The sequence below is a fragment of the Lutra lutra genome, chromosome 8 (genome assembly GCF_902655055.1).
Source record: "Lutra lutra chromosome 8, mLutLut1.2, whole genome shotgun sequence".
NCBI lineage: Eukaryota > Metazoa > Chordata > Mammalia > Carnivora > Mustelidae > Lutra > Lutra lutra.
In genome coordinates, this window is record NC_062285.1 from 30,104,706 (window position 1) to 30,128,959 (window position 24,254).

Genomic DNA, 24,254 nt, shown 5'->3' on the forward strand with positions numbered 1-24,254 from the left:
AAATCACAAGATATCTTGGAATAAACCTAACCAAGAAGCAAAGGATCTATACTCTAGAAACTATAAAACACTTATAAAAGAAGTTAAGGAAGACACAAAAAGATAGAAAAATATTCCATGCTTGTGGATTGGAAGAATGAACATCGTTAAAATATCTATTCTGCCCAGAGTAATTTACACTTTCAATGCCATCCCTATTAAGATACCATTGGAATTTTTCAAAGTGCAGGAACAAAAAATTCTAAAATTTTTATAGAATCAGAAAAGACCCTGAATCATTAAGGGAATGATGAACGAGAAAAAACAAAGCTGGGGGCATCATGTTGCTTGACTTCAAGCTATATTACAAAGCTGAGATCACCAAGACATCATGGTATTGGCACAGAAACAGACACATAGATCAATGGAATAGAATAGAGACTCCAGAAATGAATCCTTAACTCTATAGTCAACTAATCTTTGTCAAATCAGGAAGAAATATCCAGTGGAAACAAGATAGGCTCTTTAATAAGTGGTGCTGGGAAAATTGGACGGCTACATATAGAAGAATGAAACTGGACTATTCCCTTACACCATACACAAAGATAAACTCAAAATTGATGACAGACCTCAATATGAGACAGGAGTCCATCAAAATCCTAGAGAACCTAGGCAGAAACCTCTTTGATATCAGCCACAGGAACTTCTTTCAGGACATGTCTCCAAAGGCAAGTGAAACAAAAGCAAAAATTAACTTCTGGGACTTCATCAAGATAAAAAGCTTCTGCATAGCAAAGGAAACAGCAAAACTAAGAGGCAAATTACAGAATGGGAGAAGATATTTGCAAATGACATTACAGATATAGGGCTGATATCCAAAATCTATAAAGAGCTTCTCAAACTCAACACTCAATAAACAAATAAGCAAGTCAAAAAAAAAAATGGGCAGAAGACATGAACAGGCACTTCTCCAAAGAAGACATCCAAATAGCTAACAGACACATGAGAAAATTTTCAACATCTCTAGCCAGCAGGGAAATAAAAATCAAAACCACATGAGATACACCACACAGCAATTAGAATGGCAAAAATTAACAAAACAGTAAACAACAAATGCTGGCGAGGATGTGGAAAAAGGGGAACACTCTTACATTGTTGATAGGAATGCAAGCTGGTGCAGCCACTCTGGAAAACAGTATGGAGGTTCCTCAAGATGTTAAAAATAGAGCTACACTATGACCCAGCAATTACACTACTAGGTATTTACCCCAAAGATACAGATGTAGTGAAAAGAAGGGGCACTTGCACCTCAATGTTCATAGCAGCAGTGTCCACGATAGCCACACCTTGGAAGGGGTCAACAGTGAAGACTGAGATGGTCTTCAACAGATGAATGGATAAAGAAGATGTGATACATATATACAATGGAATATTATTCAGCCATCTGAAAGGATGAATACCCACATTTGCACCAACATGGATGGAATTGGAAGGGATTATGTTAAGTGAAGTAAATCAAGCAGAGAAAACTATCATATGGTTTCACTCATATGTGGAACATAAGCAATAGCACAGAGGACCATAGAGGAAGAGGGAGAAATTAGAGAGGGAGATTAACCATGACAGACTGTGGACCCTAGGAAATAATCTTAGTGTTTCAGAGGGGAGGAGGGTGAGGGAAAGAGGTAACAGGGTGATGGGTATTGAGGAGGGCACATGCTGTGATGAGCATTGGTTGTAATACATAACTAGTGAATCACTGAATACCACATCAAAAACTAATGATGTGCTATACAGTGGCTAACTGAACATAATAAAAACAAATAAATAAAAATAAGAGAGGTAACAGTGATTTTCAGATGGAAAGGACCTAACTTGTCTGTTTTTTTTTTTAAACTCGCCTTTTAGGGAATATTCCCTGAAAGATTTATTGAACTCATACTATAGGCAAGATAATCTATCTGGAACTTGATTCTGTATTCAAAAGTTCATTATTGACACAGCCTAATTCTGAGTAGGTGCAAAGCTCCAAATACAAATTTTGCTCCCACAATCACTTTTGTGAGTGATTATGTACCTATGTCCCATTTCTGGCTGGGGATATTTCTACTTTACATGAAGCTGTATTTTACCACACTTCCCTTGAGATTAAGAATAGAGATATCATTCACTGATTTTTGACAATTATTGGTTTCTTTATTCTTGCACATTTTAGTGCTGTTTTAAAATTTTTTTTCCAAAATATGTTCAGTTGCCATGAAGAATTACACAGAACTTAAGTGGGAATTTAATAAATTTTGTATAGGTGAGAATACCTGCCCTTGCTTTATTCTGCATTTTTCTCTCTGTGCTATTTCTCACATGTTAATAATGTGCATCTAGTTTGGTGAAGCTTTTAGGCAAAGTTAATTTTATCATTAGTACATTTCAGGTTTTCTGCCTCCCACCTAGGGTCTATGTTGTGTTTTATTCTACTTTGAAAGCATCTGTTTTTAAACTATTAAAGTTGAAATTGTACATAAATTATTTCACTTAGCCAAAAAAAAGGTCATATGCTTAATCCACCGAGCAAATGAAAAACATCCTATGCTTATGGATTAGAAGAACAGATATCATTAAAATATATATACTACACAAAGCAATTTACAAGTTTAATGCAATCCCTATCAAAATACTACCATCATCTTTCACAGAGCTAGAATAAACAATCCTAAAATTTGTATGGAAATACAAAAGACTCCAAATAGCCAGAGGAATCTTGAAAAAGAAAAGCAAAGCTGAAAGCATGACAATTCTGGACCTCAAGTTATATTACAAAACTCATGGTCAAGACAGTATGGTACTGGCACAAAAACAGACACACAGATCAATGGAACAGAACAGAAAGCTCAGAAATGGACCCACATCTATAGGATCAACCAGTCTTCTTCAAAGCAGGAAAGAATATCAATGGGGAAAGTCCATGTAGTTTTTATTTCTTTGATTTCCTGGTTGATCCATTCATTATTTAGTAGCATGTTCCTTAATCTCCATGTTTTTGGAATTTTTTCAGATTTTTTTTTCCCTGTGATTGACTTCTAGTTTTTTATTGTAGTGGTCAGAAAGGTGCATGGTATGATTTCAAAGTTTTTGCATTTGACCAGGCCTGTTTTGTGACCTAATATGTGATCTATTCTGGAGAATGGTCCATGTGCAATAGAAAAGAATGAGTATCCTACTGTTTTAGGATGGAATGTTCTGAATATATGTTAGATCCATCTGATTCAGTGTTTCATATAAAGCCATTGTTTCCATGTTGATTTTCTATTTAGATAATCTATTGATAGAAGTGTTGTGTTAAAGTCCCCTACTATTATTGTGTTATTATCAATAAGTTCCTTTAAGTTTGTTAGTAAATGTTTTATTTATTTGGGTGTTCCCATATTGGGTGCATATTTACAATTGTTGTATTATCTCCTTTATATTGTATAGTGCCTTTCTTTGTCTTTTGTTACAGGCTTTGTTTTAAAGCCTAGTTTGTCCAGTATAAGTATTGCCACTCTGGCTTTCTTTGGACATCTATTTGATGACGGAAGTTTCTTCATCCCCTCTCATTCAATCTGCAGGTGTTTTTAGGTCTAAAATTGGTCTCTTGTAGGCAAGATACTTGTTTTTTAATCCATTCTGATGTCCTATATATTTTGATTGCAGCATTTAGTCTATTTACAGTCCAAGTAATTACTGATACATGTGTATTTATTGCCATTTTATTACTTGTTTTATCATTGTTTCTGGAGATTTTCTCTGCTCTTTTCTTTGTCACTTCTGGTCTCTCCTTTCCACTCAAAGAGAACACTTTAATATTTCTTGAGGGATGATTTAGTGGTCATGAACTTCTCTAGTTTTTGTTTGTCTGGGAAACTCTTTATCTCTCCTTCTATTCTGAATGATAGCCTTGCTGGATAGAATATTCTTAGCTGCAGATTTTTCCCATTCACCACGTTGAATATATCACATCAGTCTCTTCTGACTTGTCAAGTTTCTATTGAGAAATCTTCACCTTACCTTATGAGTCTTCCCTTGTAAGTTAAGCATTTCTTTTGTTTTACTACTTTTAAGATTGTTTTCTTTATCACCGTATTTTGCAAATTTATTTATAACATATGTTGGTGTTGGCCTGCTTTTGTTGATTTTGGTGGAAGTTCTCTGTGCCCTCTGGATCTGAATGACTGTTCCCTTCTCTGGATTGTGGAAGTTTTCAGCTATTATTTCTTCAAATAAATTTTCTGACCCCTTTTCTCTCTCTTCTTCTGTAACTCCTATAATAATGAATGTTATTATGCTTGATGTAGTCACTGAGTTCCCTAAGTCTATTCCTGTTTTGCATAGTTATTCTTTCTCTCTTTTCTTCAACTTCATTAATTTCTGATAATTTCCAATACTTTGTCTTCTAGGTCACTAATTCATTTCTCTGTTTCTTCCAGCCTGCTGTTCATTGTGTGAAGTCTGTTTCTTACCTCATATATTGCACTCTTCATCTCTGATTGATTTTTTTTTTACCTCTTTTATTTCTGTGGTAAGGATCTCACTCATGTCTTCTACTCTTTTCTCAAGCTCAGTGAATATCTTTATAACTGTTGCTTTAAATTCTCCATCAGGCATGTTACTTATGTCTGTTTTACTTATATCTCTGGCGATGGCTTTATCTTGTTCTTTCATTTTAGATGAATTACTCCATCTTGGCACTTTTTCTAAGTCTTGGCATTCTTCTCTACATTAGAAAAGCCAGGTATGTCTTGTTCTCCTGAAAGTACTGGCCTTAAGAAGAAGAAATCAGGGCCTGGCACTTCAGGGATTGTCCCTGGTATGTGTTGTGTGTACTCTGGTGTTGTGTTTTGATTGCTCTATCCTTCAGGCTAGTCATCTGGTCATGTGGTGGGATTTAATGAAGTGTGTTTGTTCTGCTTGTGAAATGAGACCTGACACTACCTCTACCAGAACTGAGGCCCTGCAGAAAGCTCTGGTTGGGAGATGTGTTTATGGGCAGGGGTTTGTGCTGGTCCTCCAGGGTAGAGGCCCACCACACTGGGAATGATGCAAACTCAGCTGAGAGGAGTATTCCCACCAGAGTGCATGGGCTTGGGGCTTGGTGTACACAGGTTAGGCAGCAAGTGTTGGTGCTATGCTGCTTTCCACAGATGGCCCCGTGTTTATACTGAGGGATAGGGAGGGACACTGCCAGCCAGCTCCTTGGTTCCTGGAGCGGTGTCACCATCAGCACTTCTTATGGATGCACTCTGAGAACAAATAATCTCCCTCTCATGTTCCCCATGTGTTCTTCAGATCACTATTTCCAAGATAACTGCCTCTAGGTTTTTCCCCTCCCTTCTCTCCAGGAGCTATGTAGTACCCTCTGAGCTCTATGCCAGCCATGCCCACCTTTAAACTCTGGGCTTTAAGGTCCACTGGTTGCAAGAACTCATGAAATTCAACCTCTCTTATTCCAAGCCAGTAGATTTGGAGAAATGTTCTTCTTGTGCATTCCCCTCATGCTCCTCTCTCTCTTGCCCTTCCCCATGACCATGGCTCCTTCCCCTCTGAAGTACCCATGATTCACATCTTCCCTATACCAAATCTCTGCACTTTCTAACTTCTCTGATGTGGTCTTTCCCTTCCCTTCAGTTGTGTTTGTTCTGTCAGTTTTCAGGTCAATTTCTGAGATATTTAGGATGGTGTGTTATTTAGTTGTATTCACAGGAAGAGGTAAGCCCAAGGCCCTCTTAATCTCTTGTCATCTTCTCTCCCCAAAACCCAGAAGAATTAATATTTTTAAAAATATTCATATAACCCAAAGCCATCTATAGATTTTTCAGTCACTATATGTGGCATTTCCACGGCAAAGGAAAAGCTATCATAAAATTTGTGTGGAACAACAACAACAACAAAACCATAAATAACCAAAGTTATCTTGAGAAAGAACAAAATTGCAGACATGGACTTGCTGATTTTAAACTACATACTACAAAGCTATTATAATCAAAACTGGCATAAAAACTGCCACACAGACAAATGAAAGAGAATTGAGAGTCCATAAATAAACCAATGCATACAGTTAACTAGTATTTCACAAGGAAGCCAAGAATACTCAAATGAAGAAAGGATAGTCTTTTCAATAAGTTGTGTTGGGAAACTTTAGTATCCACATGTGAAAAATAAAATTGATCCTATACATAAAAATCAATTTGAAATAGATTAAAGACTGAACTGTAAGCCCTGAAACCATAAATCTCCTAGAAGACCTAAGGAAAAGGCTCTTTGACATCGGTCTTGGGAATGACATTTTGGATAAGATACCAGAAGCACAAGCAACAAAAACAAGAATAAATAAATAGAACAAATCAAAATTGAAATCTGTGCAGCAAAAGAAGCACTCAATAAAATGAAAAGGAAACCTGCAGAATAGGAAAAAAAAGTTTTTAAACTACATATTGTGTAAAAGAGGTCAATATCTTAAATATGTAACTCAACAGCATTAACACTAGTAATCCCATTATAACTGGGTAGAGGGCCCGAATATATGCCTTTTTCCAAAGAAATTCAAATGGCCAGCGGGTAGATGAACAGATTCCCAACATCACTAATTCTCAAGGAAAGGCATATCAAAACCACAATAAGATATCATCTCCCACCTGTTAGAATGGATATTATCAATAAAACAAGAGATAACAAGTTCTGGTGAGAAAGTGGAGAAAAGGGAACCATATTGTTACAGCCAACAGAAAATAATATGGAGGTTCCTCAAAAAAAAAAAATAGGATTACCATATGATTCAAAATTCCATATTCTGGGTATGTATCTGAAGAAAATGAAACCAGAATCCCAAAGAGATATCTGCACTTCCCTGTCCCTTACAGTGTTAATCACCTTAGCCAAGATATGGAAAAAATCTACATGTCTCTTTGAAAAATCAATGGATAAAGGAAGCGTGGTAAATACCTACAGGGGAATATTATTCAGCCATAAAAAAGAAGGAAATACTGTCCTTTGCAAAACATTGATGGACCTTGAGGCTATTATGCTACGTGAAATAAGTCAGACAAAAAATACAAGTACTGTATATTCTTACTTATATATTTGTAATCCAAAATGTACTAACTCATGGGAACATAGAGTAGAATAGTGGTTGCCAGGGACCTGAGAGTAGGTGAAATGGGGAAATGTTGGCCAAAGAGTATAATCTTCAATTTATAAGATTAATAAGTTCTGGGGATGTAATATACAGCATGGTGGCTATTAATACTATATTGTATACTTGAAACTAAGAGACTACATCTTAAATATCCTCACAACAAATATATATATACATACAATATACATATGTATATATACATATATGTATATATACACACATATATATATATATAGTGATAGACATGTTGAATTTATTGTGGTATTCAGTTTTCAGTATATAAGTGTATCAAATCATCACATCATAAGCCCTAAACTTATACACACCCTAAACTTATACAATATTATATATAAATTATCTCTCTATGAAGTTGGGGAAACTCAAAAAGGAATTTATGGTTAAGTTTTATAAATGACTTTCTACCTTAAAATAATCTTACATCACTTCTCTTGAGAACTATTGATATAATAACTATATTCAGAGATGACCTACCTTAAATTCTGGGAATGGATCCTACTAGATGATGCCATACTGTTATTTTAATAAACTTCTGATTTTATTTACTTATTGTTTATTTAAGATTTTTGCATTTATATTCTAAACATGTACTGCGTAACATAGCAATCACTAACCACATAGATATCAAACACTTAAAATGCAGCTAACCTTCATTGAGATGTATTACAAGTTTATAATACATGCTTGAGTTTGAAGACCTACTGTGAAAATGACTACTTAAAATATTTCATCAATTGTATTCTTTTATGTGTTGCAATGATATTTTGGATTTATTTTGTTAAAACATTACTAAAATTGATTTTACTTGTTTTATTTTTAATAAAGGTATTATCTTTAGTTACACATGTAACTTGCATTATATTTCATTGTATTATATTTCTATGTGCATTTTTAACTGCAATTATGCCAGTTATGTCTATTTCAATGTCAATATCTTTGCAATGAATATTTTGACTTTGTAAAAGGAATGCAAAAATTCCCTTTTTATGTACTATGGCATAGAATTTAATTCTTTAAGAATTATAAAGAATTCCATAGATTTAAATGTGGAGGACTGGCCTTTGGAAAGGTTACTTTAATTGTGCATTTCAATTTTTAATTGTTCTTTCCACTTTTTTCTTGGCATATTTTGCTTATTGGTATTTTTTTCTTCCAAAAGTGCTTATTTCCTTAGGATTTTAGAACTTATTTTCCTGTTTCTAGATGATAGATAAATTGGTGGATAAAGAATGATGTTTTACAAAGAAATGTAACCTAGCAATTGACTCTTAAATCTTACCCATGTGTTAATGGTTAATCCTTTCTAAAATTGGGTGAATCTCTTGTGATAAGAGCTGATGATTTCTTTTGTCCCATGCTTAAAACTTTTAAATTACTTGAAAATACTTTAAAATCTTGGAATTCCTTGCAAATATCTACATTTATGTATTCTCTTGAGAATTTAGATGCTCCAGGAACACCAGGCCTGCATTTGTAACAGGAAGAGTAATAGGTTTTTATTTTTAATAAACATATGCTGTCCATTCCCCTTCATTATTCATGCCGCTCCAAACTTAGGCAATTCCATTTCACTCACATTACATGCTCAGTCTGGTCGACATTTGAAACTACTAGCTGGAGAATAGATTTTGGACCCTAAAAGAACAAAATTCATTTCATGTTTTTGTACTTAATAACTATGTGATTTCTAAAATATTCATAATCTGTTTCAACTCTATTTTCCATATCTGTTAAATGGGATTAAATATCTACTTCCTAGAATTATTATGAATATTAAAGGAGGTAATATTTGAAAAATGCTTAGTATAATACCTAGCACATAGTGGCTATTTAATTAGTTTTAAAAATGATTAGGGGGCGCCTGGGTGGCTCAGTGGGTTAAGCCGCTGCCTTCGGCTCAGGTCATGATCCCAGGTCCTGGGTTCGAGCCCCACATCGGGCTTTCTGCTCAGCAGGGAGCCTGCTTCCTCCTCTCTCTCTGCCTGCCTCTCTGTCTACTTGTGATTTCTCTCTGTCAAATAAATAAATAAAATCTTTAAAAAAAATTATTAGGCATATTTGTATTTAATTGGATAATGTATGTTAAATTGTAAAGTAAATAAAGTTAGGGAGTATCCTTGTGATGAGCACCAGGTGTTGTATGTAAATGCTGATTCACTGAATTAACTAATTGGAATTTCAAAAGAAACTTAAAAAAATAAGGCTAACTCTTCAAACCCTTCAGATTGATGAAGAGGTGGGGGGATGGGAGGTTGGAGGAACCAGGTGGTGGGTATTAGAGAGGGCACAGATTGCATGGAGCACTGGGTGTGGTACAAACAATGAATACTGTTATGCTGAAAATAAATTTTAAAAAATGATTAAATAATAAAAAAATAAGGCTAACTAACTATATAGTAAAATATTTCTAATTAATTTTATGTGTTATAATTTTGCCATAAGCAAAATTTTAGTTTTAAATCAACTAATCTGGTAATCTGTTATTATTCTAGTTAAAAATGAAGCAGCCTCAGAACTTTCAGATACAGCAGATCGTCCAGCAATATATACATCAATTAGTGATCTAATACATCAATTAGATTTAAACAAAGTCATAGGTAAGTAAAGATTTATGATGTTTGGACAAGAAAAACACAGTTTAACAGTTAAAGTATTTTAAATCTATCATTCTGTTGTTAAAAGAATATAGTGAACCATGAGGGACTATGGACTCTGAAAAACAATCTGAGGGGTTTGAAGTGGCAGAGGGTGGGAGGTTGGGCGAACCAGGTGGTGGGTATTGGTGAGGGCACGGACTGCATGGAGCACTGGGTGTGGTGCAAAAACAAAGAATACTGTTACGCTGAAAATTTAAAAAAAAAATTTTTTTTTAAAAAGAATATAAGAAATCCAAATGTAAGACAACTTTTCTCAAAAGTAATTTTATTTTAATCAATCAATTAATATTTATCATTAGGTGAATTTTTTATGTACACATTAATCCACCAAACAAGGATTCATTAGGTAATGGTGCATAATGGTTAATTGGTTTTCCTTTCCTGTTTATGAAACAAAAAATATATAGGATTCAACCTACATTGTGAAATTTCATAACAAACTAGATGTTATATGATCAGTTTCTTAGAGAATATAATTCATTTCTTACATCATCTTTTCTAATAACAAGATGGAATAAATAAATGGAACTTTCACAAAATAGATAATATGGCTGCTTTTTAGCTTATCACCAGGTTGGGACATTTCTAATGGTGAGAAAAAGATGTAAGAAGCTAGAATATGTGTAAAGCTGGTGTGGCCAGTTGACTAGGTACTTTGCAATAAAATATAAACTGAGTATTCTGAGACAGTTTCCAAACAACCGCCATAAGGCAGCAAAATAGATGAGGAGGCCCCAAATTCTTGATCTTTAGAAGAAACGTTAAAAACAAAAATCAAACAAGCAAAACTCCAGAAACTGTCAAATCTGACTTTGTCAGAGCAGTGGGAAACAAATGTTTACAGTAACTAAGAGAACGCTACTTAAGAAAAAAAAATCTTCAAAATAGTAAGAAAATTTGGTGTAAGTGTGAAGGAGTGCTCCAGCACAAAACCAAACTACAAAGAATAGAAGATCTCCTGGCATTCAAGGCATTGTTCCTAGACCTGCCTTATAGGAAACTCTAAACGGAATCTCTCAGGTTAAAGTGATAGGATGTTAGGCAGTAACTTTAAGTTATATGAAGAAATAAACATTTCTAGTGAAGTACATGCCAAATATATAAGCCAGCATTACTGAAATTGTGGTTTTAACTCCACTTTTTATTATATAATAATTGTAAAGAAAATATATACATATAATGCTAACTCAATGTCATTGACCATACAATGTATAAAAATGTTTGTGACAATACAAAAAGAGGGGGGTGGAACTGTATAGACATGGTTTTTGGATGTTTGCAGTTAAGTTTGGTATTGATTTAAATTAGGTTGTTATAATTTTAAGAAGTTATACATAATCCCCTTGGTAACCAAAAAGAAAATCTATAGAATATATACAAAGGAAATTTAGAAAGGAAACAAAATATATAGTCCTTTAAAAAATCAATTGAACATGAAAGGAGTCAGTATAAGAGGAAATAGGGGGATAAAAACAAGCTACGAATGGCAGCAATAAATTATTTCTTATCAGTAATTAAATTTAAGTGGATTAAGTTCTCCAAACTAAAGGCAGAGACTGGTAAAATGCATCAAAGGTTCTGGGACCTGAAGGGGTGCGGCATTTGTAAGAGCACCAGGACTGCAGAGATTAATGATGCACTTTTATATGCATACAAAATAACTCTCAATGAAACAAAATAACTCTTCAATGACTATCTCCTCCAAATCATCACAGGATGAGTGGGAAAAATACCAAACTCAAAGTTTCTCCTTACTAGGAGATAGTCTACTTATTTAACATCCTGAGTTTTCTATCTTCAGCCTGATGATTGGCTTTCATTTAGCCTGCATTGATGAGCTAAAAGGACAATTAGTGGTAATCCACAGTGCATGATTGAGTGTGTGGACATTTCTAATGTCTTTGGGTTGCTGACTAGTCATAGCACACCCAACCCCTGGGCACTACTCAGAACAAAGACAGCAGTTTAAACAAGCATAGAGGTTTTAGAGGCAAACAGAAGAGTAGGCTAAGCTGATTGGCAAGGTTTATCTCTTAAACAAATCCAGACTGTCATCGCTGGGAGAGAAGGCTGTTTTATCTAGTGCACACAAAACAGTACAGAGAGTTAAACTGAAGAAATGGGAATATGTTCTGAACAAAAGAAGACAAATCTCCAGAAACTGACCCCAGGGAAACAGAGACAAGTTATTTACCCAACAGCGAGTTCAAAATAAAGGTTATAAAGATGCTTACTGATGTCAGGAGAGTAATGCATGAAAAAAGTGGGAATTTCAACAAAGCAGGAAGAGTACCCAAACATAAATCATAAGGCTGAAGAATAAAATAACTGACTTGAAAAAAAATCAATAGAACTACTTAATCAATAGAACTACTTAATAGACTAGGTGAAGCAGAAGAAAAGATCAGTAAACTCAAAGACAACTCAGTGGAAATTATCCAATCAGAGGAGCAAAAAGGAAAAAATAAAGAATGAAAAGGACTAAAGGGCTAATGGGTCATCATAAAGTAAAATAATGTATGTATTATTGCAGTCACAAACAGAGAAGAGAATGAGAAAGGGGCAGAACTTACTCTAGCAATAGCTAAAAAATTCCCAAACCTGTATAAATAAACAGACATTTACAAGGAGCACAAACACCACCAAATAAAATGAATACAAAGAGACCCACATTGCAACATATAATTAAATTCTCAAAACTTAAAGAAAATATTGAAAGCCACAAAAGTAATCTGTTATACTCAAGGGAAACTCATAAGCCTATTAGTGGATTTCTGCAAGCAGGGACCTTGTAGCTCAGGAGGAAATTGGATGATATTCTCAAATTGTTAAAAGAAGGGGGGTGGGGACTGCCATCCAAGAATTTTTTATTCAGTAAATTTGTCCTTCAGAATTGAGAGATCAAAATTTTCCCAGACAAAAAACAAAAAGGAAGAAAAGAAAAGTTAAGCGAGTTAAGTTTATCATAATTTGATCCAATTGAAAGAACTAAAGGTATTCTTTAAGCTGACACAAAAGGATGCTAATTAATAACATAAGGAAAATACATCAAAACATAACACTCCTTGGTAAAAGTAAAATAATATAATGGTGGTATATAAATTCCTTTACCTCTATTTTAAAGGTTAAGACAAAACTATTAAAATAACTATGGCTACAATGATACATTATAGATTAATATTAAAAATTAAATTGTGATATTAATAAGATAAAATGTGGGAGAGAGTAAAAATGTAGTACTTTTATATGCACATGGTGGTGAAAAAGATGTAACAATTTTAAATGTATATTCACCCCACATTGGAGCACCTAAACATATATAAAGCAAATTTTAATAGAACGGAAGAGAGACAATAATACAATACCAGAAGACTTCAATATTCCACTATCAACAATGGATAGATAATCCAGACCAAAAAAAAATCAATAAAGAAACGTTGGACTTGAACTATATTTTAAACCAAATAAGCCAATCAGCCCATACAGAATATGCCAACATAGTAGCAGAATGCACATTCTTCTCAGGCATACATGGAGTCTGTTCTAGGATAGAGCATATATCATCCGAGAAAACAAATCTTAGCAAGTCTAAGAATATTTAAATTATTTCAAGAATGTTTTCTGACTATAATGGTATGAAACTAGAAATCAATAACAAGGAGGAGGGGCAAGATGATGGAGAAGTAGGAGACCCTGTTTCAACTGGCTCCTCAAAGTGAGCTAAATATCTACCAGAACACTCTGAACACCCATGAAATCCACCTGAGATGTAGGATTATACACTTCTGGATCTCTACAGGGGCAGAAGACATCAATGGAGTGGTAAAACAGAGTGGGAATGGTTGGACTGATATTGGAGGATAAGCAGAAGGGGGAGGGAGCCACCAGAAGTGACCCATTGGAAAATAATACTCCCAATTTGAAAGTGCCCTGTGGTTAGGGACCAGCATTAACCCAGAGTCTGGTTGCAGGCACTCGAAAAGAGCAAAAGATCTCAAGGGGCAACTGGTGGAATCATGCAGTCATGGGCATGGGCATAGCCTGTGGATCCAGGACAGTCACCACCAGTGACCACTGGTGCCAGAGAGAGTACAGTGGAGCCCCCAGTCCATGGCCCCTGAGGCCCCAGCTTTGCACTGCTTGCACCACCGCTCAGTTGGACACACTCCCGCCTGTGCATGACAGTCTGGTTTGAGCACCAGCTGGTGCTCTCTAGGTCCACAGCCTTCTGCACTCTGCATGCCTTGAATGACCACGGGGTCTGCGTGCACTCCACAAGCACCTGAGAGAGCTTGGTATGGGCACCAACCAGCACTCTTTAGGACCCCAGGCTTCTGTCACTGGCCAAGGGTCTGGATACTCCCAGCCTGCGCCTGGGAGAACCTGGTGCAATCTCTGGTCAGGATCCCTTGGTGGCAGCCTTCTGTGACCTGTGTGACCGTGGGGTCTGAGTGCATGGGCCTGGACCCCAGACAGCAGTCCCAGCAAAGGCAGCCACTGGAGTGGGCTCCATGGACCAATATGGCTTGTGGCTTTAGTGGCACAGGGGTGCAGAAACAAGCAGGCACCTCGGGCAACCACTGAGACAGTGTGGGGGTGCGCACTACCTGTGGGAGTTGGTGCTGTTCAGCGGAGTTTGCAGAGGGGGAGGCTGTGTGTTCTGGACCACCCGGAGGAGAGCAGACTGTGGCTTCTCTCTGAGGTCGAGGTCTGGGTGCAGTTTGCTTTCCACTAAACCTTTGAAAAGACACAAAAAGGGCGCCTGGGTGGCTCAGTGGGTTAAAGCCTCTGCCTTCGGCTCAGGTCATGATCCCAGGGTCCTGGGATGGAGCCCTGCATTGGGGGGAGGGGGTTCAGGGAGCCCGCTTCCCCCTCTCTCTCTGTCTACTTGTGATCTCTGTCAAATAAATAAATAAAATCTTAAAAAAAAAAAAGATGCAAAAAGCCACCATAGCACAAAAACGTCTTGAGAATAAAAGCTGAAAAACCGGTTTCCACAGAGCCCCGCCCCTTGATAGGAGGCAGGATGACTCAGCCCAAGCAGGACTGACTGAAAAACAATGTGGCAGGCCCCTCTCCCAGAAGGCAAGCCAAAAGAACAAGAGGACAACCATCACAGAGTCCCCATAAAACTGTAAAACCCTAACATCAGGGGAAAACAGTATATTAAGCTCCTGGTATTGCCCTAAAACCTGTATATTTCATAGACACAACTTCTTTTTTTTTTAACTTGTTCCAGCAACTCTTGTTCTTGTAATTTTTTAAACCTACTTACCATTACAACTAGAAGTTTAATACAACATATTTCATAATAACCTTTTAACTTGAAGTTTTCTCATACATATACCTGTGTTTTTCTTTTTCTTTTTAAAATATACATATAGATGTAGCTTCAAGGTAACCCTTTTTCCCTGATCAATACTACCCCTATATATAAACCAATTTTAATCTCCATTTATCTCTGGAAAGTTGAGTCCTTTAACATAGATATCAAGATACATCCAGGAAGAATCAAAATTAACCTTTCTCGCCCACATTGAGGATTTATAACCACGTTCCCATCTTATTCTTCTGTCAGTGTTTCTGTGTATTTGTTTTGTTCTGGTATTATATACATCTTATCCTTAGGGTTCATTTTGACTGGGTTCTTTTTTTTTTTTCTTGTCATTTACTTTCCTCGGTCTTCTTGTTTGTCTGTTTTTGTTTGTGTACCTTATAAATCTTAAATTTGGTGCCCATTCTGGCTGGGTCTTCTCTTTTTTTTCTCTCTCTCTCTTTTCTTTCTTTCTTTCTTTTTTTTTTTTTTTTCTTTTTAGTGGTGACTTCCAATTGCTCAGAAGCATTCCAGGGTGCACCTTGCCTGGATTGCAGTTGATATACTAAGCTACACATCCCCTCAACCACCTCTCACCAAAATGACTAGGAAGAGGAACAACCAACAGAGGGAAAATTCAGAGACTGTGCCCTCTCCATCAGAACTATTGGATATGGACATAAACAGTATGTCGGAAAGGGAATTCAGGGTAACAATTATCCAGGCAATGGCTAGGTTGGAGAAAACCATTAGTGACAACATGGAATCTCTAAGGGTGGAAGTGAGAGCTGCCCAGGAAGAAGTTAAAAATACTATCAATGAGATCAGATCTTAACTAAGTACTCTAACAGCTAGGGTAACCAAGGCAGAAGATAGAATTAGTGATCTAGAGGACAAACTGATAGAGAAAAAGGATCAAGAGGAGGCATAGAAGAAACAGCTTAGAAACCATGAAAACAGAATTAGGAAAATAAATGATGTCATGAAACATTCCGATGTCAGAATTACTGGGATCCCTGCAGGGGAGGAGAAAGAAAGAAGACTAGAAGATATAGTTGAACAAATTCTCAATGAAAATATTCTCAGTCTGGGGAATGGAACCAGCGTTCATCTCCTAAAGGCAGAAAGATCACCCTCCAAGATCAATGAATCTAGAAAGAACTCAAGACAATTGATTGTGAGAATGATGAATCATAATTTTAGACAGAGCTAAAGCTAGAGCTCCTGAGGGCAGCTAGGGGGAAGAGATTCCTTACATAGAGAGGAAGGTTCATCAGAATAACGTCAGACCTGTCAACAGAAACCTGGCACGCCATGCCAGAAAGGGCAGGCAAGAGGTACTCAGGGCACTAAAAGAGAAAAACATGCAGCCAAGAATACTTTATCCACCAAGGTTGACATTCAGAGTGGATGGTGAGATAAAGAGCTTCCAAGACCGCCAAAGTTTAAAAGATATGTGACCACCAAGCCAGTACTACAAGAAATATTAAGGGCGATCTATAAAAGAAGAAAGAACCCAAGAGTGACACAGAACAGAAATTTACAGAGACAATCGGTAGAAACAAGGATTTCACAGGCAACATGATGTCAATAAAAACGTATCTTTCAATAATTACTCTCAATATGAATGGCCTAAACGCTCCCATAAAATGGCACAAGGTTGCAGACTAGATAAAATGACAGGACCCATCCATAAGCTGTCTACAAGAGACACATTTGGAACCTAAAGATACATCCAGACTGAAAATGAAGGGATGGAGAAGCATCTTTCATGTGAAGGAGCCTCAAAAGAAAGCTAGGGTAGTGATTCTCATACCCAATAAATAAAGATTTTAAACTAAAGACTATAGTCAGAGATAAAGAAGGACACTGCATCATTCTTAAAGTGTCTATCCACCAAGAAGATAAACAAGTGTAAATATTTATGCCCCCAATACGGGAGCCGCCGACTACATAAGACAATTGTTAATCAAGATAAAGAGTCATATTGATATGAATACATTAATGGTAGGGGATCTTAAACACTACTCTCAGTAATAGATCATCTGAGCAGAAAATCAATAAAGAAACAAGAGCATTGAATGACGCATTGGACCAGATGGACCTCATAGATATATACAGAGCATTCCACCCTAAAACTACAGAATACCCATTCTTCTTGAGTGCATATGGGACTTTCTCCAGAATAGATAACATACTTGGTCACAAATCAGGGCTCAATCAATACCAAAAGACTGAGATTATTCCCTGCATATTCTCAGACCACAATGCTTTGAAACTGGAACTCAACCACAATAAAAAATATGGAAGGAATTCAAACACTTGGAAGCTAAAGATGACCCTGCTTAAGAATCAACCAGGATCCTTAAGGATCAACTAGGAAATCAAAGAAGGACTTAAACAATTCATGGAAACCAGTAAGAATGAAGACACATCAGTCCAAACCTATGGGATATGGCAAAGGTGGTCCTAAGGGGAAATACATAGCCATCCAAAAAAAAAAAGGGGGGGGGGAATCCAGAACATGTCAGTGTTCTTTACACCTTAAAGAACTGGAAAATCAGCAACAAATTAAGCCAGCCTGAGACACAAGAAGGGAAATAATGGGAAATAATCAAGATTAGAGCAGAGATCAATGAGATAGAAATTAGAGATACAGTAGGACACATCAGCGAAACTAGAAGCTGGGATTTTGAAAGAATCAATAAGATCAATAAACCACTGGCCAAACTAATCCAAAAGAAAAGAGAAAGGACCCAAATTAATAAAATTATGAATGAAAGGGGAGAGATCACGACTAACACCAAGGAAATAGAAACAACCATCAGAATATGATCAACATCATATTCAACATCAACAGTTATATCCCAATAAGTTAAGCAGCCTAGACGAAATGGATGCATTCCTGGAAACCTATAAGCTTCCAAGACTGAATCAGGAAGAAATTGACAATCTGAATAGATCGATATCTAGTAACAAGATTGAAACAGTGATCAAAAACCTCCCAAAAAACAAGAGTCCAGGACCTGACGGATTCCCTGGGGAATTATACCAGTCAAAGAAGAAATAATACCTATTCCCCCTGAAACTGCTTCAAAAAATAGAAACAGAAGGAAAACCTCCAGACTCTTTTTATGAAGCCAGCATTACCCTGATCCCCAACCAGACAAAGATCCCATCAAAAAGGAGAATTTCACACCAGTGTCCCTGGTGAATATGGATGCCAAGAATCTCAACAATATCCTAGCTGATAGGATCTAACAGTACATACTGTCCACAATGACCAGGTGGGATTTATCCATGGGATTTAACAACAACAAAAAGAAATAAAAGGAATTCAAATTGGCAAAGAAGAAGTCAAACTCTCTCTCTTTGTAGATGACATGATACTTTATATGGAAAATCCAAAAGACTCCACCCCCCAGCTACTACAACTCATACAGCAATTCAGTAATGTGGCAGGATACAAAATCATTGTACAGAAATCAGTTGCTTTCTTATACACTAACAATGAAAATATAGAATGGGAAATTAGAGAATCAATTCCATTTATGATAGCACCAAGAACCATAAGATACCTGGAAATAAACCTAAACAAAGAGGTAAAGGATCTGTATTTGAGGAACTATAGAACACTCATGAAAGAAATTGAAGAAGACTCAGAAAGATGGAAAAACATTCCATGCTGATGGATCAGAAGAATAGACATTGTTAAAATGTCTGTACTGCCTTGAGCAATCTATACTTTCAATGCCATCCTGATCAGAATTCCACCGACATTTTTCAAAGAGCTGGAACAAACAATCATAAAATTTGTTTGGAATCAGAAGAGATCCTGAATTGCTAAGGAAATGTTGAAAAAAAGAAAAACAACAAAACTAGGGGAATCACGTTGCCTGATTTCAAGCTTTACTACAAAGCTGTGATCACCAAGACAGCATTTTACTGGCACAAACACAGACACATAGACCAGTGGAACGGAGTAGAGCGCAACTCTGTGGTCAAATAATCTTCGACAAATCAGGAAAAATATATATAATGGAAAAAAGACTGTCTCTTCAATAAATGGTGCTGGGAAAATTGGACAGCTATGTGTAGAAGTATGAGACTCGACCATTCTCTTACACCATACACAAAGATAAATTCGAAATGGATAAAAGACCTGAATGTGAGGGAGGAATCTATCAGAATCCTAGGGGAGAACATAAGCATTGGCCACAGCAACTTCTTTCAAGACATGTCTCCAAAGGCAAAGGAAACAAAAGTGAAAATGACCTTTTGGGACTTCATCAAGAGAAAAAGCTTCTGCACAGCAAAGGAAACAGTCAATAAAACAAAGAGCAACCCATGGAATGGGGAAGATATTTGCAAATAACACTATGGACAAAGGGCTGATATCCAAGATCTATAAAGAACTCCTCAAACTCAATACACACAAGACAGATAATCATGTCAAAAAATGGGCAGAAGACATGAACAGACACTTCTCCAAAGAAGACATATAAATGGCTAACAGACACATGAAATAATGTTCATCATCACTAGTCATCAGGGAGAGTCAAATCAAAACCACATTGAGATACCACCTTACACCAGTTAGAATGGCCAAAATTAACAAGATGAGAAACGACAGATGTTGGTTGTGGAGAAAGGATGTGGAGAAAGGGGAACCCTCTTACACTGTTGGTGGGAATGCAAGTTGGTGGAGCCACTTTGGAAAACAGTGTAGAGATTCCTTAAGAAGTTAAAAATAGAGCTTCCCTATGACTCTGTGGTTGCACTACTGGGTTTTTACCTCAAAGACAGAGAAGTAGTGAAAAGAAGGGCGATCTGTACCCCAATGTTCATAGCAGCAATGGCCACAATCGCCAAACTGTGGAAAGAGCCAAGATGTATTTATATTTATATTATATATTATATGTATATATATATATAATATTTGTATTATATCAGACAAATGGATGAAGAAGACATGGTCCATATATACAATGGAGTATTATGCCTCCATCAGAAAGGATGAATACCCAGCTTTTGTATCAACATGGATGGGACTGGAAGAGATTATGCTGAGTGAAATAATTCAAGAAGAAAAAGTCAATTATCATATGGTTTCACTTACTTGTGGACCATAGGAATAACACAGAGGACATTGGGAAAAGAAGAGGAGAAGTGAGTTGAAGGAAATTGGAGGGGGAGACAAATCATGAGAGACTATGGACTCAGAGAAAACAAACTGAGGGTTTTGCAGGGGTGGGGTAGGAGTTGGGTGAACCTGGTTGTAGGTATTAAGGAGGGCACGTATTGCATGGAGCACTGGCTGTGGTGCATAAACCATGAATCTTGGAACACTGGAAAAAAAAATACTATGGAGTATTATGCCTCCTCAGAAAGGATGAATACCCAACTTTTGTAGCAACATGGACAGGACTGGAAGAGATTATGCTGAGTGAAATAAGTCAAGCAGAGAGAGTCAATTATCATATGGTTTCACTTATTTGTGGAGCATGACAAATAGCATGGAGGACATGGGGAGTTAGGAGAAGGCATTTGGAGGAAATTGGAAGGGGAGGTGAACAATGAGAGACTATGGACTCTGAAAAACAATCTGAAGGGTTTGAAGAGGTGGGGGGTGGGAGGTTGGGAGAACCAGGTGGTGGGTATTAGAGAGGGCATGGACTGCATGGATCACTGGGCGTGGTGCAAAAACAATGAATACTGTTATGCTGAAAATAAATTTAAAAAATGACTAAAAAAATAATAAATTAAAAAAAGAAACCAATAACAAGATGAAACCTGAAAAATTCACAAGTGCATGGACATTAAACAACATACTGAAAAATAATCCTATGGGAATAGAGCTATGTGTAACTCATTGAAACTGCAGTGTGTACAAAGTTTTTGGAGGTTAACATCTCCTTTGTTTCTTATATGAGTGTTTCTAAACTTTTCTGTTCAAGCATCTGGTCATAGCTGAATACTTAACTCATTGAAACTAAACTGAACATACATTTTAAAATGATATGAGAGTAGGCTTGTAAAAGAAAAAGGAAGAGGAAGGGGGAGAAGAAGAAGGAGTGGGGGAAGAAGAAAAAAATCAAAAGGAAAATAAAAAACATCTTACAACAACCAAAAAAGGAAACATAACATAAAAAGCTGAGGGTCTAAGGAAAAGTAGTTCTTTGAGGGAAGTTTAAAGCAATAAATGCCTACATATAAGAAAGATGGGTCTCAATTGAACAATATGATTACACCTCCACAACTTAAGGAAGGGAAGAATAATGATGCCTAAAATTATTAGAAGGGAAAAACAAAGATTAGAAGACAGATAAAGTACAGACTGGAAAGACAATACAGAAGATTAACAAAATTAATATTGGGTCTTTGAAAAGTTGCACAAATTGAAAACCTTTAGCTAGTCTAAGAAAAACAGAAGAGTCCAATAAAATCAGAAATGAAGAAGAGACATTACAACTGATACCACAAGCGATTACTATGAACATCTGTATGCCAACAAAATTGATAACTGAGGAAAAAATGGATAAATCCCAAGAAATATACAGCATGTCATGACTCAATCATGAAGAAATACAAAATCTGAACAGAGAAATAATGTGTGAGGAATTGAATAAGTAATCAATAATCAATAATCTCCAAAGAAATGCCCAGGACCAGATGGCTTCAGTGGTTTAATTTAATATATATACATTTATATATAATTATTCATACATATATAATATATGTAATATAACACGATTGCATATTTTTATATAATTACATAAATTTTCATTATATAATTTATATAAATACATAAATTATATATATAATATATAATATAGACTACAATATAATCTATACTATATAATATATAGTATTGTTTGTATTTTATATATTAGAATTGTATATTTGAATTGTATATTCTTTATATTATAATTATATATTAGAATATATACATATATATTTACACACACATATGTCTATATCCTGAATATAATCTGAATTGTATATTAGAATATCTATACATATGGGACGCCTGGTTGGCTCAGTGCATTAAGCCGCTGCCTTCGGCTCAGGTCATGATCCCAGGGTCCTAGGATCGAGTCCCACATCAGGCTCCTTGCTCAGCAGGGAGCCTGCCTCTCTCTCCGCCTCTGCCCGCCTCTCTGCCTGCTTATGTGCTTTCTCTCTCTCTCTTTCTGACAAATAAATAAATAAAATCTTTAAAAAATATATATATATACATATGTATATGTACATATGTATATATATCCTAATCCTCAAAATTTTCCCAAATTGAAGAGGAGGGAACACTTCCAATCTCATTTTATGAAATCACAATATCTCATCCCAAATTCAGGGAACAACACTACAAGAAAAGAAAATGGCAGGTCAGTATTCTTGTTGAATATAGATGCAAAATCCTCAACAAAATATTAGGAAACTAACTCAACAGCACACTGAAAGGATCATACACTATAATCAAGTGGAATTTTTCCTAGATGCAAGGATGACTTAAAATTCACAAATTGTACCTAAGATAAAGAACAAGATAATGTTCTTTTATTCAATATAGTACTGGAAATTCTATCCAGAAAAATTAGGCAAGAAAAAGAAATAAAAGACATCAAGAACAAAAAGTAAGTAAACTTGTCTCTGTTTACAGATGAAATGATATTTTGTATATAGAAACCCTAAATACTCCACCAAAATCCATGAACTCAAGAAAGTTGGAGAATATGAAATCAACAGGCAAAAATCAGTTGCATTTTTGTAAACCAATAAACTAACAACAAACCAACAAAAAAAAAAGAAAACTAAAAAAAGTTTTTTTAGTAGGGTCCACATCCAACATGGAGTCCAACATGGACCTTGAACTCACAACCTTGAGATCAAGACCTGAGCTATCAATAGTTGGACACTTAACCAACTGAGCCACCCAGATGCCCCCTAAAAAGAAATTAAGGAAACAGTCTCACATTTAGTAACATAAAAAATAAAATATTTTAAATAAATTTAACCAAAGAAATGAAAGATCTCTACACTGAAATTTCACTATAACTTGGATGAAATAAATGGAAGAAGATACAAGTAAATGGAAAGATATTCCATATAAGAATGATGTTAAAATGTCCATATTACCTAAAGCAAACAATAGATTCAAGGCAATTGCTATAAAAATTCACATGTCACTTTCACAAATGATTTTAAAAACTACACAGTTTTACAGGGCACCTGGGTGGCTCAGTGAGTTAAGCGTCTGCTTTTGGCCCAGGTCACGATCTCAGGGTTCTGGGATTGAGCCACACGCATCGAGTTCTCTGCTCAGTGGGGAGCCTGCTTTCCCCTCTTTCTCTGCCTGCCTCTCTGCCTACTTGTGATCTCTCTCTCTCTCTCTCTGTCAAATAAGTAAATAAATAATCTTAAAAAAAACTACACAATTTTTAATGGAACCACTAAAGACTCCAAATAGCTAAAGTAATAGGCAAGCTATAGACATTACATATTCAGATTTCAAACTATATTAATAAAATTGTAGTAATCAGAACAATATGTTATTGACATAAAAACAGATAAATAGTTACATGGGACAAAATAGAGATCACAGAAATAAGCCCATTCATATATAGTCAACTGATTTTTGAAAAGATAAAAATATACAATGGGAAAAGGATAGCTTTTTCAAAGCATTGGGAAAACTGGGTATCTTTATGCAAAAGAATAATCACCTATTTACACCATACAAAATGTCAACTCAAATGGATTAAAGACTTAAATCCTAAATTTGTAATACTCAGAGAAGAAAACACAGAGGAATTCTCAATAAGATACTAGCTAATCATATCCAATAGTACATTCAAAGAATTATTCACCATGACCAGGTGGGATTTTTTTCCTTGGCTGAGGGTGTGGTTCAACATCTGAAAATCAATCAACATGATACACCACATTAATAAAAGAAAGGATAAGAACCATATGATCCTCTCAATAGATGCAGAAAAAGCATTTGACAAATACAGCATTCTTTCTTAATAAAAAGTCTCCAAAATGAAGGGATAGAGGGATCATACTTTAACATAATAAGGTCCACATGTGAAAGACCCACAGCGAATAGCATCCTCAA

At 36.0% G+C, this 24,254-nt stretch overlaps 1 protein-coding gene across 1 annotated transcript in view; it reads left to right on the plus strand.

Moving 5' to 3' along the window:
* Positions 1-24,254, plus strand: part of CCDC7 (coiled-coil domain containing 7) — a 404,782-nt gene that overhangs the window by 320,464 nt on the left and 60,064 nt on the right. The window contains exon 34 of the mRNA XM_047741462.1: positions 9,658-9,762. Within this exon, the coding sequence (XP_047597418.1) occupies positions 9,658-9,762 (105 nt within the window). The remainder of the gene's footprint in view (positions 1-9,657; positions 9,763-24,254) is intronic.